Source organism: Grosmannia clavigera (genome assembly GCF_000143105.1).
Source record: "Grosmannia clavigera kw1407 unplaced genomic scaffold GCSC_167, whole genome shotgun sequence".
Taxonomy (NCBI): Eukaryota; Fungi; Ascomycota; class Sordariomycetes; order Ophiostomatales; family Ophiostomataceae; genus Leptographium; species Leptographium clavigerum.
This window is the reverse complement of record NW_014040772.1, coordinates 1,917,555-1,939,054: the sequence shown is the minus strand read 5'-3', so window position 1 is coordinate 1,939,054 and position 21,500 is coordinate 1,917,555. Positions and strand designations below refer to the sequence as shown.

Sequence of the window (21,500 nt, the reverse complement as noted above, 5' to 3'; positions counted from 1 at the left end):
GAGTCCAAATGGAGCAATAGCATGAAAAAAGGATACATAAACAAATAAGAGCAAAAATAATATCAAAAACGTACAGCAGCGGGTATTCGCTGGTCGTCACCGACCCAACTACTAATCCGCCGATTACTGGTTTAACTAGGGGAGAGCGGACGGGATCCCGTGCTTTCCAGTATCTATGGCCGTACGTGAAATACTCTAGTAAATTCTGAGTCTATATGGGTCCGAAACCTATTCATCTTGTCGTGTGGACAACAGATTTCAGGATGTCCTTTCTGCTGACTCAGCAAAGACAGCCTATCCGTGATACGACTTCATCTTCAGCTTTGGAAGAATGCTAATTAGTCTCTAGAAGTGACAACATGGAAATTAAGTTCTTTAGCGAGACATCCAACAGGCTGTAGATGTCGTGCTCACATGTGCTCATCCACACATGTTATCGCGCGATCCACAATCTTCGTAGCATAGATGCGGTCCGGTCTTTTGCCAGTCCTATGAACTGCGGGGAACGAACTTACTGATAAACATATTGTCTCCTTACAAATTTTGATATATTCTCTCTTTGTGAAAATTGGAAAGTTCCAACTGCATTTCAACGTGCAGTCTACCATTACAGTTGTTTTGGTCTTCCACAAACATCGTAATGGCCAATCTCGAGTCTCGCAAACACATCTCGCCCGATTCAGGGTTTCCCATTTCGATCCATCCCCATTTCAACCCCAAGATCCGTGACTGGACCCCTCCGGAGCCGTTACGAAAAGCGTTCACTCCCGACAAGGACCGGGCGAGCTTTGCTGATCCAGAAAAGAAGGCACTGTTCTCAGCTGCCAAGGCTGTACATCTGACGGAGTCTCTCGGCACCGTGCTGGAAGGCGTGCAAATCTCGCAGCTTACACCTCAGCAGCTAGACGAGCTCGCCCTCTTGGTTGCCGAGCGTGGCGTTGTATTTTTTCGAGACCAGGACCTTACTACAGAGAAGCAAGTTGAGGTGTTCGAGCACTATGGAATCTTGGACCGCCACCCTGCACAGAGGGACACTAAGCACGTTGTTATTCGTGGCAGCCGTGATGATCACCGGGAGATATCCAAGTACACGCCCTGGGGCTCGTCTGAGTGGCATGCCGACACCTCTTTTGAGCTGAACCCGCCTTCGTACTCAATGTTGCGCATGGAGGAGCACCCGGACGTTGGCGGCGACACCGCCTGGGTCTCACAGTATGGCCTCTATGACGAGCTCAGCGAAGCGCTGAAGAGATTCGTGGACGAGCTGCATGCCGTGCACACTTCTCGGCTGCAGTACGACACCATCCTCGACCTCTGGGGATCGGGACCCAACCGGCCACCGATCGATACGCATCACCCGGCCGTTCGCACACATCCAGTCACCGGCCTCAAAGCCTTGAATATCAACCTAGGCTTCGTCATCGGTTTTGCCGAGCTGAAGAAGCCCGAGTCGGACAAGCTTCTCGACTTCTTTGCGGGCCACATCCATTCGGCCGACGACCACTTGGTCCGCTGGAAGTGGACAGTCGGCAGCGTGGCCATGTGGGACAATCGGTGCACAATCCATCGTGTCATCCCCGGTCGCTACGAGGCGAATCGGCGCGGCATCCGGACAACTGTGTTTGGCGAGAAGCGTATGTGTTCTCGTTCATATCCATGGTCTGCATGGCGCATTTGCTAACGAACCCGCAGCCTTCTTTGACCCGAAAAGCGAGAGCCGATATGAAAGAGAGGACCGGCTAAAGGGTAAGCGGGTGGTCGAACCAATTGCTCATATCGTCGAGGCGGAAGCGAACAAAGTGGAAATACAATCTGAGAAAAGCAAGGTCAGCAGCACGGCAGCATAAATCAGGCGATGTGTTTACCTAGTGCAGGGTGGCATGTTTCTCGTCCAATCGCAAGGAGCAGAGATAACCGAGAAAGCGGCTGTGCAGGCAGAAACAAACCAAAATCCATAACAATGTCTCTGCACAGCCTTTTGTCAGACGTGTTTGTTTTGTGGTCACCGACCACTCCAATGTTGGGCACAAGGCAGGCTTCTCTGCGGCTATGTATGGCACCGGTTGATAATCGCTGTAGATCTGGGGTTCATACGCTAATATCCACGGTTTGGTCGAGATGCCGCCGGCGCAAATCAAGGCACAAATTGCGGGCAGTATCGGGATAGGCGCTGTAAATTACTGAAAGCAGTCGTGGTTCGGTCTTTGTATCAGCGCTAGAGCTAGCGGGGTACACTACAAGGCCGAAGGCGGGGCACACGACAGGTCAGACCTGCCTGAGTCTATCGAGAATCAGGCGAATTGAGTGCACTAAACTCAAATCACATCGGTGTACCAAACTGCTCCGCCTCACAAGTCAGTCAGCCCAACCTCATTCAAGCATTATCCAGTGATTCGACAAGGAGGGCGTATATTTGCACATAATAGCCGAGAAGGAACGAGGCACTACACCTCTGAAAAGGACATTTTGGCAAAGCGCTATATCCTTTCAAGCAACATCACACCACAACGCAGCAGGACCAAGATGCCGTCCTTTTTTAAATCCAAGTCTAAGGAACAGGAGGCGGCCAAGGATAAAGCCCACGAGTTGACTTCCTCCTCCGGTGTCCCACCCGCCTATTCTGTTCAGTCGCCCGGGGACGACAGCACTGCCGATCCGGGTGACCAGTTGGCTGCCGCGCTGGGAAATTTGAAGCTGTCAAATGTTGTTGGAGATCCAGATAACGACAAATGTCTAGCTCACCTTCGCTTCCTCTATGCATTGCACGCACTGAAGGAGGACATTGGCTACACAGATGGCCTCTGGGGCCTGTGGGATTCGCGTGCCCTTGCAAGCTTTGAGCCAAAGCTGCCGGACGGCCAGCCACAGCCGAAAACAGAACAGGAACGGTTGCAGGCCCGACTGAGTCTTGTGAGGGAGAAGAGGTGGTCTCTCTTCGTCACACGGGCAGTTGACCGGTACACGGCCTGGTGGAACACGTTTCCAAAGAACATTTTGCAGCAAACGCACATGGGGCAGAAGAAAAGCCCCCATTACAGCACCTTTCCCACGGCCAGCGAACCGATGACTTGGAGCCAAGACATGATCCCTCCACTAGGTACGTTGGTGGCGTAGCCTTGGCGACGTTGTGGTTGCGTGCTGACAGCTATTCCATACAGATGTCATGATGGTATTTCATGCCCATATGCTCAACCCGCGCAACTTTCTCGAAGACTGCATGCGCGACGGCCTCAGCGGTCTCTGGGCGGCCGGCTTTCCCTGGGCCATAGTCAACGAATCCATTCAGGCCGAGTTTGACTACAGCGTTCCGGACACGACAAAGGAGCGATGGACACAGCTGACGGGCTGCAGCTGGGACAACGTGGACGACCCAATGACAAAGGAGCTGAAGTGCCCGGCGTGCCAGCAGAAGGTGATAGTGCCCTGGACAACATGCGGCACGGACAAGGACAACCAGAAGAAGAGCGACGAAGACAAGGAGGAAGACCTGGTTGGCACGGGTTACGGCGACGGAAAGTTTCTCGTCAAATGCATGGTGTGTGAAACCCCGATCGACAACCGGCTGCTCTCGGTCGCCAAGTTTGTGCGAGACGCAAGCGACCTCATCCGCAGCGACAAGCCGATGCCAGGCACGGTACTCAAAGCCAATACAGGACAGCCAGAGGACATTGCGGGTAACGTTGGCGACGATCCACGGACATATCCGAACAAGCTGATCAAGTCGGAGATGCTGGGCTGGACACTGAGCCTGATCCCGGCGCGGCCGGAGCTGGACGACAAAACTGGCGTAATTAAGCCGCCCCCAACGATGGAGCTTGTGCGCGCCAAGTTTGAGGAGATTGTGGAAGATGCCGACAAGCTCTTCAAGTTCGTCGCCGACCGGCGATACCGGCCCAAGAAGCTGTCGCGCGAGTCGCGGCTGGCAGTGCGTCGGCTGATGAGCCGATATTGGGACAACGTAGGCCCATTTGCGCTCGACCTCGTCGGCGCGGTGTTGCGCCAGGGCGTCTTTGGCGACAAGATGCGACGCATCGACTGGCTGCACAGCCCGGCGGCCGTTGAGACCATGACCCGGCTCGTGGTCAAGTACGGCCGCTTCTTCAGCATCATGGCCGAGAACCCGGAGCAGACCTGCGTGCCGACGCTCGACGTCGATCTCGCCTGGCACACGCACCAGCTCAGCCCGCAGGCCTACTATAAATACAGCCTCCGGCTGACCAAGTACCGGCCTCACCTGAGCGTGCCGAAGCTCATCGACCACGACGACAAGATCGACGAGGACCGCCTCAACCTCGCCTTTGAGTTCACCAGCAAGATGTACCAGCAGCAGTACGACGAGGTCTACAGCGAGTGCACCTGTTGGTACTGTGAATGTTCGTTTCTCTTTCCCGCTCCTTCTCTTTCTCTCTCCAGACTGACCGTCAGCCATCCGAGCGGCCCACGTCAGCTCAGCCGGCAAGCTCCTCGGCGTCTCCAAGCAAGACCGCATCGCCGAGACCTTTTACCGATCCGGCCAGGCCCAGTTCTGCCCGCCAGATCGATCTGCCCACATCTCGGCCCACAACGCAGTCACCTTTGCTGATACCGTCAGCTCGTCCGTCGCGCGGAAAGCTCATGACGTCCAGATGCGCCGCCTCGAGCAGAACTACAACAAGGCCGTCAAACGGGCCGAGAAGCGCGGCCGCAAGCTGCCGCCTCGCGACGAGTACTACGACCACTGGGGCTACGCGTACTTTAGTAAGGCGACCAACTCTCCTGCTGAAACATGCAGACTGCTGACACGTGCCAGTGTACTCTCCCTACGTCTACCCGGGCTACTTCACTCCCGGAATGTACTACGGTGGCGATCCGGGCTGTGTGCCGACCGGCTCGGGCACCTGGGGAAGCTGTGCTGGTGGCACCTGTAGCGGTAGTGGCGTTGCAGCTGGCGCTTGCGGTGGACCTGGTGGATGTGGTGTAAGTATCAGTCCGTCGAATCTCTCATTGCTGCCTCTCGGCTAACTTGTGGCTTTCTAGAATTGCGGCGGTGCTGCGGGAGGTACAGGCTGTGCCAGCGGCGGTGGTGGATGTGGGGGTGGTGGATGTGGGGGTGGTGGCGGTGGTGGCGGTGGCTGCGGTGGAGGTGGAGGTGGTGGTGGTGGCTGTGGTGGTGGAGGAGGAGGAGGATGTAAGTCTTGTTCGGTGGCCCCATGTCGAACAGCTCCCTAATACCAGCATTGCTAACCATGCGCACAGGTTAACTCATGTGGCGGACATCCAGCCACAACTACGGAGCAGCCAGACTTTGATCTTTCGGTCGATATTTCTGTCGTTGGTTTAGTCTATATCCAACTCTACAACTGAATGTATCCCGGTGGTTGATATAATTTATTACGTCGCATCCTTCAGACCAAACTACATTTAGCAGATATCGAATTGTGCTTTTACCGCTGATTTGTATGAAAATTTACATGTATTTCAATAAAGGGTTTCCTTACCGTATTTTTCGTGGTTCGAACAAGACACAAACAGTTTCATTAAGTCAACGACTGCAGCCTAGCAGCCGCTAGTATGAAACAGTATATCACCAATTCGGCTGTGGCTTGATGCTTTCCACTGGCACGGGCAACTATCTCTGCACGCAGTGAGAAAGTGACTGCTCCTACCACATATTTAGCTGTGACCGTCCCAGAGGGATTTTGTGACGGCTCTATCGGTCTCGAGGATGTCGAGGCCACGCACTGCGTCTTGCTCTCGGCCTGCTTCTACGCCGACTGGTCGAGGCCCCCCATGAACCTCACCCATCACGTGACTGACTTCCGCAGCGGCCGCTGTACTCCCACCTTCCGACTCACTGAACTGGAAGCCTGTTCAGGGCACGATCGTGTCCGGCAATGCAACCTACATGGTCATACGCAATGACGAGGACCCCCAGGCGTTTATGAAACTGTGGATTTGTGGTAGCAAGCAATCCAGCTCCGAAATAATGTCCCAAAATGGGAATCTGGTCCGGGATAAGCAAAGCGGCACGACATATACAACTATCTGTTTAACATCCCGTGACTACAAGGCCGGATGTTAGAACCATTGTAACCACTAGACTAGTTGGATTGTTCCTATGAATGTCATCGAAAATGCCAAACATTGTGCATCACTTCTACACAATAGTAATCGTCGTTGGGACACACTTCTCAAACCCTTTCACCCAGTCGAGATGCGATCTTGCCAGTTCCCGACCGTCGTCTACACTGTCGCCGATCTGAAATCTCACCATAGCAGACCGAAACGATACACCCAGTCTACAGAACGTATCGTTACCAAGATCACGCAGGACAAGGCTCACTGGTTCTCCCGAACTTTCGTCGTGCAGCTCCAAAAGGGCAACATCTATGGAATCTCCGGCAGTGTTTGCGAATTCCGGCTCGATCGCGTCAAAAGACACCGGAAGCATAGCTTCCAATCCTTCTCGGTCCGGCTCCGTGGCATGAAAAAAATTTCTGTCGGTTGCTTCGAGCTGCAAGACGACACGCCGCAATCGCCCCCGGACGACCAAGCAGCCGCCCTTGACCGCGCCATACGGCAGCATCTGATGTGCCGGCTCGACACGGCAATCCAAGACCTCGACTGTCGCTGACTTCAGATCCACGATGCGTGCAAAATAGTCAATCTCGCCGTCCACAGCGGCCCAAGACCATGACGGCGCCCGAAATTCTCTCGGCCGGACCTGTCGCGTTGTCTGCACCGTCTTCCAGAACAGGTCATGGATCAGGCTGGACTTCCAGAGTCCGGCAACGTAGTCGTCCTGGCGCAAGGCCTCACCAACACGAACAGCCGCCGCGGCAATAGCTGGCAGCTTGTCGCCCGGAAAGCTCAGCGACCGGGACGTGTACTGCATCACCAGCCGACGCCATCCATACCGCACGGTTTCTACATCCGGACGGACAGGCGGCCCAGACGACAGCGACGGGGCCCGAAAGACGGCCGGCTCCCATGCCTGGACAAAATCGTCGCCTCCTCCGGCCTGGATCCAGCCGTCGGTGGGCGTGTGGGCAGACCAGCAGCCCCAGCGTGTGTGGTTGTGGTTATAGGCAATTATGCGCGTTGCCAGCAGCTGTTCCTGCATCGTCCACGCGCGCGTGTAGATCGGATCTGTAGTCAGGCCCTTGTAGGCGAGCCGAAGCAGGACGACGCTGTCCAGATCGCCTCCGGCGCATCGCATCGGCAGCTGGAAGGCAGCCTCGTAGCGTTCTTCGTCTGTGTCTGGCAGCGACGACGGCCTCTTCTGCAAGAACCCATCAGCCACGCTCGCCGCTCTCGACGCGATAACGGTCACGACCGCCTCGCTGTAGATCGCGGGCATCTGCGCAATCTGCTGCTGCATGTCGTCGCCGTCGTCCTGCACGATGCAAAAGGCATCGACAAACAGGTGGCGCAGGCCCAGCTCGTGCGTCACCCTTACTGCGTCTTGGATCGTCGCTGGCAGCTTCGCAAAGGCCGGAAGACTCTCCTTGAACCGGGGCAGTACCGCAGCCGTGGTCTTCAGCTCCTGCTCCCCGCCCCAACAATAGCTCAGGGCCACATATTGGACAATCAACCCACGTGTTTCTAGCAGCCGCAGCTGCATCCCGTCCTCTCCATCGCCCACAATCTCAATCACTCGAGTCGGCATGAACTTTGATGTCACCTTCGGACAGCCCTCATGGCTACTCTGACAGGTCTGCAGCCACCCTCTGACGAGCTTAAATGACTGCTCAGATGCCGGGTCGGTGTTGATCGGATGCCGGGGTATCACCTGTGAAGCAACGCCGCCTTCAGTCCGCGCATCTCGTCAGCCAGCAGCATGCTCGTCGTCCAGCTAATATAGCACGTACCTGGAAATGTGAGCAGGTTGAAACAGCCCCAGGCATCGCTGACGGACCCGTCTTCCTGCCGAGACGCAAATAAGACCATAATGCCCATCTTCTCGTACGGTTCGTTTGTCATCCAGTAGACCATCGTAGAATTGCCACTGCTTTCTTCCACTCCTTCGGATGATATGAGCTCAGCACAGAATAGGCAGCCGTCTTCTGCCCATCTCCGCACTTCGTCGGTGGTCAGATCCGGGCTGAATGGCGTCCATTCGTCGGACTCGATAATATTGACCGAGTCCGAGTCGGCTTTCGCCTCTTGTATTCGTGCCGCTTCCATAGCCTCGGCGAAAGAAAGCGATGGAATATCAGGTCCACGCATAGAGACGCCATCTTCGTCAAAGATCTGGATAGAATCCTCACTCTCACCCTCATCTATCTCCCGTATCGCTAGTGCATCGAGAATCAGAGTGTCACAGTGGCGACACGAATGCACCGGCGGGAAATCCGGGGGTATATTGAGTCGCCCAAGTGGCATCGTGAAGCTCTACATCCAGTGGTAGATGTTGAGCAGCAATTTCCAGCAGAAAACACGACGGCTTCGTACAGGGAAAATAAGCTAAACGGTTATCTGCCACCGATTGGGCTATCAAACCAGCCAATAGACGTACCGTGGATCTCAAGTCTATGGTGGACTTTATACCGAGACAAGCACTCCCGCACATCCCTTTTGTTTGCAGCTTTCCGTGTAGACCATTAGATGGCAGAGAATTGGTCGTTCAAAGCACCTTTGGTCTTTTACATAAGCTGAAAGTGTCTTGGGTATACACGTGTAATTGTAAACAAAGCCTTGAATCAACTTCAAACGTGCCATGACTGGCAGTGTGCCACGAGAGGCAACAAGGGGATTTAGGCCGAAAGCCAGAAAGCTACGAGTACGGAGTAATAAACTTCTTCTTCTCTCTAATACTATTGTGCCGCTTTTGAGCGACGTTTGAGCGGGGAAAAGAGGGGCAACCTGTTCAGAAAATCTTGCACTTGGCTAAATCCATCCTAGTTGCTTCATTGAGACGGTTACAGCTGTTAACGACTACACCACCATTGCTGCGATATTCTTTTCGATACTCCAAAAACGGATAGCTGCGTTTGAACCGAACAGCCGTGAGTCTCGTGTTCTGATAGAGCGTCCTCCCGAGCGCACTCGACATCGAGACAACTTCTGTCGACTCGTTTTCTGGTACGGCGCAAGCACATCTACTTCCAGCACCAAAGCATTCGAGACCTGTTAGCGACTCAATATGGCCCTGCGAAAGACAGCTGCAGAATCGTCTTCAATGAGTTGGCCTGCAGCCAATGATTGCAACTTCGCTACTGTTCAGGGGCTACTTGTATTTTGTATAGCACTTCTCTGTATCATCGACTACATTTTCTACTATCCCATTCCCCAAACCGCCGCAGTCGTTGGTGATTGCTCAAATATTACAACCTCTTGCAGCAATCGTCAGCAAGATGCAATTGTTCCCTTTGGGTCACTAACCGTCACCCGCAGGTCTGATCCTAGCGCCGACGACGTTTTTCTCATTGTTGACAAGATTCGAAATCGTGTTCTGACGTCTGATGACGGTGACCTGTATCTTGAGTTTCTTAGTACCATGCGCCCCGAGGAAACCATTCACAAAAACTGGTAGTGGCTTTGCACCAAAAATAATGGATTTAAAGGGTTCAGGAATGTGGCAGAAGAAAAGTATCTAGGCCGTGACAGCCGGCGAAATTTCGGTGCCAAAGCTCCGCACCATAAAGGGCGGGAAAGTTTCTTCTTTGCCAGAAATGCGGATGGCTACTATTGGATTCAGACCTTGGACTGGTTCACTCAAAAGTATGTAGCCGCTCGATTTGATGGCACTGGGATCTTTGCAACGAAGGACGAAAACACGCTGTGGGAATTTGTCAAGGTTCGCCCGTAGCAGTTCTGCCCCGTTTATTCTGTCTAATTCCCCGTCTATTGTCGAATTTTCCTACTCAGACCGCTTGCATAGAAAAACTTTCAATGGTACGTCTCATTTACGAGAAGCAAGCGGAAATTAGAGGTCGTGACCGATAGCAGTTGGATGTGCATACGTCGTAGGTAACAAAGCTTTGCCAAGACGGAGACTTGACACATCGCAGGGCTCAGCGCATTGATCTTGCAGCTTCAATGTTTTGTGCTGCCTTTTGTTCGTATTTGCTACGGAGTACTCCGTACGGAGTGCTCCTTACCGTGTACCCTGGTTCGCAATGACACTCGCCCCGACAAGAAGGCTATCGTTGTTCGCAGCTACGATGGCTCCGTAGGAATTCAAAGACCCTGCAAGCCTCGGTAATTGTTATTGATTTAAGCACCGATAGCCGCAAGTTTGCCCACTACAGGATGCCGTAGGCCCTCGGGACCGAGATCAGGTCCGTGTTGCGATGCATAAAAATGGCCGCTGTTCTTGTCATGAGCACCGACGGCTTCCTACTCATTCGCGACAGGGACCGGAAAATGTTACATGGATCGGTTATGAACCGGAGTCCACTAACAGGTTCGGCCGCAATTGCCCTCCTGCAACAGTCCACCTGGAATGCCGCAAAGGGATGATCTGGCTGCGGGGGACATGTGGGCTACATTCGCACTGCCAATGCCGAGTCCGTAATGCCGGCCAAACGATAGTGTCCGCGTCAACGACGCCTCCGAGAAATTTACTCAGCTGAAAGGTGGCGCTCTAGTGCTAATTCGCGTCTGGGGCAGCATTATGTACACGCGCTACTTCACGTGTCAAGTAAAAATAAAACTTTTCCGTGCATCCTGACATAATAAGCATTATTCAGGTACGGAGTGGAAGATAGTTAGTGCAAATACATTTCCGTAATAGGCCATGTTTATGTTTGTTTGTATGTACATACTCGTACGTAATCCAACGGCACAATCAGATAAGATAGAGTCGAGGCTCTTCGCAAAATTTCCGTGAGAACGTACGGAGTATTAGTAACTTGAATCAATATGAACGCTGGCCACGTGCTTCTACTATGTACAGTGATTTGGAAAGGGGGTTGACAATCTCAATTAGGTAAAAAAAACAAGTGGGGAATTTGAAACCCCAATCAAGCAAAATTTATATCAAACTGGTACCTGGTCTTTTTCAACCCCATAATAGATGAGCTCTAGAAATGGCTGAGACTACGACGTGATACGGAGTACTCCGTACTTAAGCTGGAATATTTGAAAGGGGGGCCCAAAGTAAGGTCCGTGCCCTTACCCCTTCGGCCGACGACTTGTCTGCATACTCCGTAGGTCACTGCTCTCTCCAATAGCCAGGGCCTGATGATTGTATTGCTGCAAGAACATGGTTTGTTGATCAGGCCATGGAGAGGATCTGGCCTGGAAACAGGGAAGAAGCGGTCAACACGTCACCAAAGTCATCATGAAATGCACGGAGCACCCCGTAGGCGCCTCTAAAAAGACACAGAACCGTACAATGTTAAGCATGTAGATACAAGCAAGGTATGCATACGGAGTACAGAGTAAAATGTCTCGTACTCGTACCCCGTACCGCCTTTTTAAATGGCTGCCTAGACCGACCGCTACAAAGAGTCTCCGTGACTATTAGCGTCTTTAATGCGTAGGTGCAGACGTGCTCGTACACTTGCCGTGCCGTCTTTTGTCTCCGTATCGTAGCCCGTGTTGTATCGTGTAACGCACCTTTGATTTATTCAGTGTCTGCCTACGTCGTACGGCCCGGGTGCACGTCGTACGTTGCACGTCGTACGTCACATCTAGACGTATTTCATACCAAGATTTAAGTGGGGGAAGAGGGAGCCCCTCAGATTTCACAGCCCCTTTAGTGTGTGTCGTCCCCTGATTGCCCCCGTACCGACTAGCTAGCCTGTGCTGATCATGCAGACAAGGGGAATTTCTTGATATAGAAGGTAAGATACAAGGAAAATACAGAGGGCAAAAAAGCATCAAAAATACATACGGGAAAGTAGACAACGGCACCACAGACCAATCTGTTGACAGACAGCAGATAGACTGCTATCATGAGTCATGGAAGAACAGTACTGCCAATCGTTGCCTTTTCATTGCCCTCTTTCTTACCTGTCAAGGCGCATTGTGAACAACAGGGCTGTTAGACTGCTACTGACAGGTGGCCGCGTCGTTTCTCAACAAAGCCAAGCCACATCCCACCTTTATTTATTAAAAAAAATACGCGCGTGCGTCCAGCCTAGACCCTTCTTTCTTGAATTTTCCTAATAAACGCGGAGAAGCTAGCAGGATTGGACGGATAAGGACAGTTGGCTAGTATGCATTTGCGACAGATACAACGAGGGGACGTACAGTAACAGGAAGGGGTGAGATTAGAACGGGGAAAAGACGGAAGTAGAAAGGAGAAAGAAGGAAAGGAAAAGGGGAAGGAACGAAGGGGGGCCACAAGGAGAAAATCAAGGAGGGAGAAAGAGGAAAAAGAGGGAAAAGAGGAAAAAGCGGGAAATAATACAAGGAAGCGGCGTCGTCGCGTATTCGTATTGCGAACCAAGCAAGCCGGACATTGACGACCGCAAGACCGCCAATTCACATGCTGGCGTCGTCTGGACTTCGGACTGGAATAGCTCCTTGTCCCCATCGCTGTTGACTGCTCGAGCTAAGCGAACGTCTCCTATTTCCCGGGGCCTGTCCTCTTCGTGCCTGCATCCACATTGCGTACCATCAGTACAAGTACAGCCAGCTTGTCGTCCAGTCTGTTCTGATTCAGTTCGGCGCCATCTTGTCAGACTGTCATTGTTGCTGCTGTCTACCTGCGTCACACCCGAATCGACGGGACCGTTTTCTTTGCTCAGGCGACCATATTTTCTATTCAAAATCGCTCACTTCACTCATTATCTCGCCACATACCAGCAGGAACAGGCGGGTTTCTGGATATTTTCACTCGTTTGCGAAATAAACAGTAAACGAAGTTTGTCGATCGCACATCCGAGGCGCGCTCACTCTCACGAACCAAATACAGCCGTTCTTCACCAGGCAATTGAGCATCCGTCCATCCAGATTACCGATTCCCTTCCTCGCATCGCCAAGATGTCGAGCCGCGACCAGATCCTGTCGCCACGAGCGGTCGAGGGCATGATTGCAGACGGTGGCATTATTGTCATCTTCGAAGATTACGTCCTGCGACTCGACTCGTGGGCCGACAAACATCCTGGTGGCCGTCTGGCGATCCAGCACGTTGTTGGCAAAGATGCAACCGACGAAATCATGGCGTAAATAATTTCCACAAAATCTCACATCCTCGTGCCCTTACCCAATTGAGCCCCATTCCGTCGCTGTCGCTGCACTGCCCAAGATGAGATTGAGAACAAAGACAAAAGCAAAAGGGAGGTAGGACGGGAGGGACCATTTTGACTAGGTAGGAACTGTGCACTGCGATTAAGTTTCAAGATCCACGGCAACAGCCGTGACAAGTCATTGAATGTCCTCCCCCTAGCTTTCTAGCCGCTTTCCTTTTTTGCCCATCCTGTGCCTGAATAAGACGAGGTACATTTTGAATGGGGTGCTGACACTAAATCTGCAGGTACCATTTTGCTGGGACAATCAGCACGATGAAAGCCTACCGGATAGGCCGGAAGCCAATGGGACCCTGGGCCAACATGACACCACCAATAAGAGGAGGCATCTACCGCCGGCCCAGCATCTCACTAGGCGATGACAGTCCCACCCTCCACGTTCTCGATGCGGCTCTATCCGATGACGGTGCATCCACTGGGTGTGACCACGTCATTGACCTCAGTCCCTGTCTTGCCCGTAAGCCTGTCGCGGCTATTCGGAGCCCCGGCACGCCCGATCCCGAAAAGGTAGCCGGCCTTGACGATGCCGACGAAAAGACCGGTCTGCTCGCTGGCGGTGGGAGGGCGGGAGACATCCCCACCATCCTTATGACGCCTGAGAAATACACCGACTGGGCCGTGCAGCAAGAGATCGAACAGGGCCTCCGCGACTACCCGTCTCTAGACCCCCTGGTGCAGCAGGACATTGTGCGCAAATACCGGCTCATGCACCAACAGGTCATCGACGAGGGCCTCTACGAGTGCAGGTACATCGAATACGGCAAAGAAATGGTCCGGTACACCAGTCTGTTCGCTCTCTTCCTCGTTGCCCTGCACTACAGCTGGTACATAACCTCTGCTGTCTTCCTGGGACTTTTTTGGGTAGGTTCTCTCCATTTCACCTTTCGCCTTCCTTGCTCGCTTCCCGTTTCAGGTGGATATTGACCTCGTATTCAACAGCACCAAATTATGTTTACTGCGCACGATGCTGGACACCGAGCAATCACCCAGAATTTTGTCGTTGACACGTTGATCGGCCTCTTTGTCGCTGACTTCTGCTGCGGGCTGTCCATCGGCTGGTGGAAGCGCAGCCATAACGTCCATCATCTCATCACGAACCACCCGGAACACGATCCGGACATCCAGAACGTGCCGCTTTTTGCCACCTGCCCATCGTTCTTCAGGTCCGTCTACTCGACATACTACGACTTCACATTTGCCTGGGATGCCGTGGCCAACTTCTTGGTCCCGTACCAGAGCTACACGTACTATCCCATCATGGGCGTTGCTCGTTTCAATCTCTACTTTCTCTCCTGGCTGCACGTCCTGTCGTCCAAGGCATCTGCGCTCGGCAACACCAAGGCCTGGTGGATTCGGTGGACCGAGATCGTCTTCATGACCTGCTTCTGGTTCCTCTTTGGCTACTGCTTGGTGTGGCGCACGCTGCCGAACTGGCCGGTCCGCGTTGCCTTCGTTCTCGTCTCGCACATAGTTACTATGCCGTTGCACATTCAGATCACGCTGTCCCACTGGGGTATGTCGACATCTGAGCTCGGCGAGTCTGAGTCCTTTGCCCAGCGCCAGCTGCGCACCACCATGGACGTCGACTGCCCGGCCTGGCTCGATTTTATCCACGGTGGCCTGCAGTTCCAGGCTGTTCACCATCTGTTTCCCCGCGTGCCGCGCCACAACCTGCGCCGCGTGCAGGAGCTCGGCCTGGCCTTCTCGCGCGAGACTGGCGTTCCTTACACCATCTTCAACTTTGTTGACGGCAACCGCAAGGTGATCGACCGCCTTGGCGAGGTGGGCGACCAGGTCCGCATCCTGGTCCAATGTCAAAAGTACATGGCCGAAACCCGCACGAGCGGCTTGCATTAGATGGGGAAAAGCAAAAGACTCAGCGTGATATTTCTTTTGATTTAGTTTGGCTGCTTTCCTCACCCACCCACCGGTTGTTTAAGGGTTTATTGTTTTGTAATTTTTCGCTCCCAAATAGACCGCATCATTCAGGACATGTTTGCACATCGTCCATCTGCTTACGAATTTCATGGTTATCGCTAGTCTCTGCAGTAATCTATGCTGAAAGTTGTACTCATTGACAAGTCCAAGTGGCCAATCACCGTTTGGAGATTTCCCATGTCTCGTATCATATCTTGACGATTGTTCCTTGTACTGCGTTGGATGCGGTTTTTGTCGGTGTCAGACGTTCAGCACGGCACGCAGTTTCTCCGCGACCGTGCTTATGCGATGTAACAGCGTAAACGGTCGTCACATTCGCAAACATGCTCTCTTCAGCAACACACAATCGAAACATTATTCTCGCCTTTGCGTGAAGATGCTGTTTCTAGAAGAGCGCAACACCGACCAACACACGAGCATCATCTTCCTCCATGGTGGGGCAGGCAGTCACGTGGAATGGAAAGTCGTCGCCAAGCAAGAGTCTCTGGCTTCTTACCACCTTATCTTGGTAGATTTGCCAGGACATTCAGGCTCTGAGGAACTGAAGTCGTATACTTTGGAGGCCGCGGCGGACGAAACGGAAAAGATGATTCGAGAGCATGCACGCGGCGGAAAAGCACACGTGGTCGGCTTTTCCTTCGGCGGGTTCGTGGCCTTGAAACTTGCGCCGAGACATCCCGATGGCGTCCTCTCCCTGTTTTCCACCGGCGCGTATCCGTACACGGGGATGTTCAAGTGGGCAATGTCACGACCGAGGCTCGTTTGGTTTCTCGAGAACATCGAGATCCCCGGACTCACGGCGATGATGTTTCGCAAGCAAGGCATCGACAACGAGGAGTGGATTGCGGAAACGGAGAAGAACGCTTCATGGGATAGATTCAAGGTCATGGTTCAGGAGCTCAGCAATTTCTGCATGGACGACGTGCGCGCTGTGGCCGAGTCTGGGGTGAGAACACTTGTCATCGCCGGGGGCAAGATGGACCAGGTAGACGCAATTGCTGGAATGGGGCTGGTGCTGAAGGAGTCGGCCAAGACTGGTGTCGAGAACAAGGCCGTTGTCGTCCGTGAGGGCTATCACCCGTGGCACATACAACTCCCTGTCTTATTCGCCGCCGGTGTTCAGGCCTGGGTCAGTGGCTCGGAGTTGCCCAAAGATTTTGAGCAACTGTGAACATTCTGTTGTGTTTTTAAAGCGGCTTTAGAAATTAATGCTCTCTCCAGTTGACTGTAGCGGTCCAACTCACGCTTCAACCGTGACTTGCGGTCCAGCCCGTACGCTCCACACTATATACTATCTCCATCATAACGGCCATCATGGGGGGTTTTTTTTTTCGGAAATTATATAACCTAGTTATCCATCGAGTAGCAATCGGAACGTGTATGTTTAGAGGCTTCAGAAAAAAACGCGTAAACTGATGTCAAGGTACACTTGCAAGATGCTCACCCACCCCAGGTAACGTAGAGGGTATACCTAAATCTGCTAGAAGACGTTTCCCTTATCAGAAACTATCCGTTCCCGCATACACTATTTCTTATAATGCACTGTATGTCAACGCCTAAAACCTGCAACATATAACACCGATAGAACGAAAGTTAAAACGGAAAATCTTTTCTTTTAAGCGCTTCGTGTGTATTTTGCTTTGTAGCTATATCCTAGCACCAGACAGCTGGGACCCCAAACTCCTTGCATATGTAGAATTGTGATGGCATATGAGTAGTATACGATAAGTCATCGAGTCATTAAGCCGGTTCACTTTACGACTGGCCAGCCTTGGCCTTTGCCAGGCTGGCGAGCTTCTCGGCGGCGGCACTCAGACCACGCGGGTCAGCGCCACGGATAGAGGGCTGTCCGTTCACGCCAACCTGCTTGCCGTCCTTGAAAAAGAGAAAGGTCGGCATGGCCGAGATGCCGTACTTGGCGGCGACATCCTGGGCCGCATCGACGTCGACCTTGGCAAAAGCAAGGACGTTGGGGATGCTGTGCTTGGTAGAGAGGCCGGAGTAGATGGGTGCAATGCTTTTGCAAGGACCGCACCAGGTGGCCGTGAAATCAATGGCGACGTAGGTGGTGGATGCGAAGAGCGCGTTGAGCTCGGCGAGCGAGCTAATGTGTTGGACCTTGTCCGACATGTTGGAGCTGAAGCAAACCGGGTTTTGCGCGAAAGCAGTGGTGAGTATGGAAAAACGGATTTTATGCTGTCGTCTTGTGAAATTTCGAAATCCTGTGTACAGTTTGTCTACTAATGCACAGGAGAAGAGGGGTCAAGGTGGGAAGGACCGTCATTTCTGAAGCACGGAATTTGCAGATCCGAAGATGAGGCCATATCACGTGACGTACACCCCGCTTACACCCCTCTTTTTCTTTTACGTATAAACATCATGTCTACTGAGTACGTTGAGACATAGGAAGGCATGTCGACTGGTATTCTGGAGCAGATTCCTCCGTTGAGTCACGACTGCTACGTCGCAGTAAGTACAGTGCACAATAAAGTAATCACTTTTGCTTTACTCGTAAAGGGACGTTGCCGCGGCTCGCATGATCACGTGCAGAGAAATGCGCTGCACTTTCGCTTACCACTGCGCCTTATTTTCAGAAGTGAATATATTTATTTTAGCGGCCCAGAGTGAGTCTCGCTTACTTGCCTCGCTGAGCAAGATGACACACGTTTAAAGAGGCTCCGAAGCTTGGTGAGGACGCACGCTGACACTTTCGCAGTCTGGGTAGAGACGTTACCTTGTCTACGTCGGATCTGGAACCACCCCAGCGACGCACTGTTTGTATTCAAGTTTTGCATCAAATGCGGTCTGTTTACTCTCGGCTGAACGAGGCGCACACGATGCAGCTAGTGGCGTTGCGCACGTCGATTCCAGTCCCCAAGATATACTGTGCTTTTGAGCGCGCTGGCCGAGCATACATTGTGATGAAGCGTATAGACGGGGAAATGCTTCAAGGCGGATGGACTCGCCGTTCCGACGCGTCGAAGGCGCAGAAGTTCAAGCAGTTACACGGTATTATACAAGAGCTTCGCTACGTCAGACCGCCGGATGATGTGGGCGTCGCTAGTACAAGTGGTGGGCCGATTGACGATCGCCGCTGGCTGACCAAGTCGTTATGGGGTCCGTTCACGACGGTCTCTGAATTTTACACCGAGCTTCGAAACGGCATCGACACGCAAACCTATAGCGAAGCTGACAGAGCATTGGCCCCCCGACCTCGCCGACCTTTTTACCTTTCATTGTGAAAGGCACGCTGTCGTTTTGACGCACGGCGACATTAGCAGCCCGAATATATCAGCGACGGGTGACGAAGTGGTTGGTATTGTCGAATGGGGACGGCTGGGTGATACCATATTACTGGGCATATGTCTCTGTGCGGCACGCAAACCCGCAAGATTATTTTTTGGCAACAAGAGGTCAGCCGCTTCTTGACCCGATGCTACGCGAACGACAGATGGACGATATACGACGTAAGTATTCCGGGGCCTTTTAGGTAAGTGTAAGTGTAAGTCAGAAACGTGTATCTTTACTTAGGGACAAATCTCTCTGTTCTCAAGAAAGTCCCAAGTCGCCACTTTTTTCGTCTTATAAGCTCTTTGTCCGTCAAAACGGCGTGTTCCCCTCTCGAAATAGTGCATTGCTGCATCGCGTACCTTCTTCTAGTCGCTGGCCGTAGTTCCCAATGCTCTACTATCAACTACAGCTACTTTATTGGCCTCTTGCTCGTAGCAAGGTCACTTTGAAACAAATTATAGACGCACGGATTCCGTGTACGGAAAAGGGAGACATATATGAAGGTATATTTCAGGACGTATCTAGAATATCGGCAGGTCAATGCCTAGAAGTCAAACATACGGGCATAAGAAGCGTGGACGATGTTCTTTTATGCTATCGGATCTACCGCATTACTTGATACTGTCTACTGTTACCTCTGCCACTTTTCCCAAAGTCAGTTTGATACTAGTATGGTGACAGATGTCCTAGGTTGCCGCCTTGGCATGCAACCTGCGCATACAAACTTGTGCCGGAGTGGTAGAGGTAGTGCAGGTCCGGGTCTCTGGTTCCGATTACCCAGTAATAGCTGCTATGTAGCAATTCACGTTAGACTAGACAAAAGTATGTGTCCACTAACTCGTTTGCATATCAGCGAACTATACCCCATATCAATCGATCATTATACCAGGTGGTGTTGGTATTAAAATAGTCAATCCACCTGCACAATGTGCCAAAGTAGGATTCTACCTTCCATCATGGTAGGCAGGACTATAACCAACTAATTTCATTTTACCAATTAGTCCTAGGTACATGGCGGCCTTTTGTAGCTTTTACAACTAAACACGTACAAATGGGCATAGGTATGTCACACCCACTCCTAGCCCCTAGCATGATTTGTTCGATACATTTACACATCCCCTAATTGCTTTAGTGTCTATCATAAATGCTGCCCAGTGAGGCCACTTCTACCTTGTAGCCGCTCGGTGGTGCCATAGCTACCGCCATTATAAATCGTGCTGTCGACAATATATCCTAAATGTCAAGGGCAGACACAAAGAGAATTGCTTTTTTTTTTCTTGAACGTTCTCATGAGCTTCACTTCGTTTCTGTACTGCGTGCCAGCTACCAACAAGCGTAGCCTCGTGCCGACCGCTTAAGCAAACAATGTAGCACCTCAAACATGTTTACAGTATCTGTGACGATCGTTCCAGCAAGCCCCCATGAAGAAGAAAAACCGGATACGATTGGGTCTTTGGTTAGATCAGATCAGGTCCAGCGAAGTCAAAGCCCCGGTCCGTCTCATATAATTGCTTAGATATAGCTAAATAGGCAAGCAAGTAGCTATAATTGCCAAACTTTAGCGAGCAGAACAAAAGGCTGGTAAGGCATGGGTAACCTGAAAAGCCTCGGTGTGTATTGTTGGTTATTGGACATACAGTTGATGGCCTGTAGTACTGTCAGCACAGGAGCAAAAGAAGCGCCGAATAGAGGCGTCCGAGAACGGCCCTAACAACGATAACGTTTTTGTGGACCGGGCCGGTTTTCAAGGACTTTTGCAACTTGCTGCGCAGAGCCGAGTCTGTCGGAGATTGCGATTATCCGCGCATTATATGGTCGTGCTTTCTGCTGTCTTCTTTCTCTGGTGTATTTAAGCGCCAACTGTATCGTTACTGTATTCCATAAAACCGGCAGTCCAGAAGTATTGTTGCGGACAGATACGATGGCAATCAGTAGCAAGGCAAACGTGCTTCTGGTGGGAAGCGGAGGCGTCGGGACGATGGGCGCCTACGCGCTCGAATCGGGAGGCCTGGCCGAAGTCACGGCTGTGCTGCGGTCCAACTTCAGCACGGTCAGCGAAAAGGGCTTCGATATCTCGTCGATCGACCACGGCGAGGTGAAGGCGTGGAAGCCGAAAAAGAGTGGGTGTCGAGCCAGTTCCGCCGGCCGTGAGCCACAACGCTAACTTGAGCAGTCGTCAGCCAGGTCCCAGACGTGTCGGATGAGGGTGTTGTCCCATTTGACTTTGTGGTGGTGTCGACGAAGAACGTAGCGGACGTGTCGCCGACGGTGGTGGACATTATCGCGCCAGCCGTGACGGCTGGCCACACGGCCATTGTGCTGCTGCAGAACGGACTGAACATCGAGGTGCCGGTGATCGCGGCATTTCCGCAAAATGTCGTCATCTCGGGCGTTTCGCGCATCGGCGCGGCCGAGACGAGTCACGGCGTGATCGTGCACAACGACCGGGACCGGCTGCACATTGGCCCGTTTGACAACGCGAACCTGCCGGCGGAGCTGCAGACGGCCACGGCGCAACGATTTGCCACCATGTACGGGGCCTCGGGCAAGGTGGTGGTGGAGTTTGGCGCGACAGCGCAAGAGGTCGCCTGGACGCGGTGGCGGAAGCTGATCTACAATGCCTGCTACAACTCGATTGCGGCCGTGACGCTGCTGGACTCGGGGCGTCTCCGCCTGGCCCGGTCGCCCGTCGTGGAGCTGCTGCGACCGGCTATGCTGGAGATTGTGGCCATTGCCAAGGCCCAGGGCCATGTGCTGCCGTTGGAACTCGTCGAAGAGATCATCGAGGCTGAGCCGATCGAGATCTACTTCAAGCCGAGCATGCAGCAAGACGTGGAAAAGGTGACGAGTGCAGGTGGGTGGCGCAATCGGTCGTGTCGGTTGCTAACTGTCTGACTGTAGGGAAACTATACCGAGTTTGAGAACATTGTGGGCGAGCCACTTCGGACGGCTCGGAAGCTCGGCGTTCCTGCGCCGACTTTGACGGTTCTGTATGGGATCCTGCGGGCTATGCAATGGCGCACAAAGGAGCAGAAGGGCTTGATTACTTTAGAGTCCGCCCGAGCCCAATTGGCATGAGCTGGGAATGGC

The 21,500-nt window shown here is 52.7% G+C and overlaps 7 protein-coding genes across 7 annotated transcripts; 5 read left to right on the top strand and 2 right to left on the bottom strand.

Annotated features, from left to right (window-relative positions):
- Positions 1-640: 640 nt before the first annotated feature.
- Positions 641-5,901, top strand: CMQ_6120 (alpha-ketoglutarate-dependent sulfonate dioxygenase; the record flags this gene model as incomplete). Its single annotated transcript, XM_014315185.1, has 8 exons — positions 641-1,634; positions 1,693-1,826; positions 2,560-3,097; positions 3,159-4,358; positions 4,426-4,737; positions 4,790-4,956; positions 5,236-5,314; positions 5,657-5,901. 8 exons carry the CDS (start codon positions 641-643, stop codon positions 5,899-5,901), a joined length of 3,669 nt encoding a protein of 1,222 aa, XP_014170660.1.
- A 235-nt stretch (positions 5,902-6,136) lies between these two features.
- CMQ_6318 (tol-like protein) lies at positions 6,137-8,583 on the bottom strand (the record flags this gene model as incomplete). Its single annotated transcript, XM_014315383.1, has 3 exons — positions 6,137-7,788; positions 7,851-8,276; positions 8,550-8,583. 3 exons carry the CDS (start codon positions 8,581-8,583, stop codon positions 6,137-6,139), a joined length of 2,112 nt encoding a protein of 703 aa, XP_014170858.1.
- A 4,332-nt stretch (positions 8,584-12,915) lies between these two features.
- CMQ_6181 (delta-9 acyl-CoA desaturase) lies at positions 12,916-15,038 on the top strand (the record flags this gene model as incomplete). The annotated part of the gene is made up of 3 exons (XM_014315246.1): positions 12,916-13,097; positions 13,409-14,042; positions 14,121-15,038. The coding sequence occupies 3 exons, from the start codon at positions 12,916-12,918 to the stop codon at positions 15,036-15,038; spliced, it is 1,734 nt and encodes a 577-aa protein (XP_014170721.1).
- Positions 15,039-15,495: 457 nt separating this feature from the next.
- On the top strand, positions 15,496-16,290 carry CMQ_5975 (alpha beta hydrolase fold protein; the record flags this gene model as incomplete). The annotated part of the gene is made up of 1 exon (XM_014315040.1): positions 15,496-16,290. The coding sequence occupies one exon, from the start codon at positions 15,496-15,498 to the stop codon at positions 16,288-16,290; it is 795 nt and encodes a 264-aa protein (XP_014170515.1).
- Positions 16,291-16,874: 584 nt separating this feature from the next.
- On the bottom strand, positions 16,875-17,249 carry CMQ_6187 (thioredoxin 1; the record flags this gene model as incomplete). Its single annotated transcript, XM_014315252.1, has 1 exon — positions 16,875-17,249. The coding sequence occupies one exon, from the start codon at positions 17,247-17,249 to the stop codon at positions 16,875-16,877; it is 375 nt and encodes a 124-aa protein (XP_014170727.1).
- Positions 17,250-17,917: 668 nt separating this feature from the next.
- Positions 17,918-18,361, top strand: CMQ_6455 (uncharacterized protein; the record flags this gene model as incomplete). The annotated part of the gene is made up of 1 exon (XM_014315520.1): positions 17,918-18,361. The coding sequence occupies one exon, from the start codon at positions 17,918-17,920 to the stop codon at positions 18,359-18,361; it is 444 nt and encodes a 147-aa protein (XP_014170995.1).
- A 1,970-nt stretch (positions 18,362-20,331) lies between these two features.
- CMQ_6381 (2-dehydropantoate 2-reductase family) lies at positions 20,332-21,488 on the top strand (the record flags this gene model as incomplete). The annotated part of the gene is made up of 3 exons (XM_014315446.1): positions 20,332-20,530; positions 20,584-21,251; positions 21,312-21,488. 3 exons carry the CDS (start codon positions 20,332-20,334, stop codon positions 21,486-21,488), a joined length of 1,044 nt encoding a protein of 347 aa, XP_014170921.1.
- Positions 21,489-21,500: the final 12 nt, after the last annotated feature.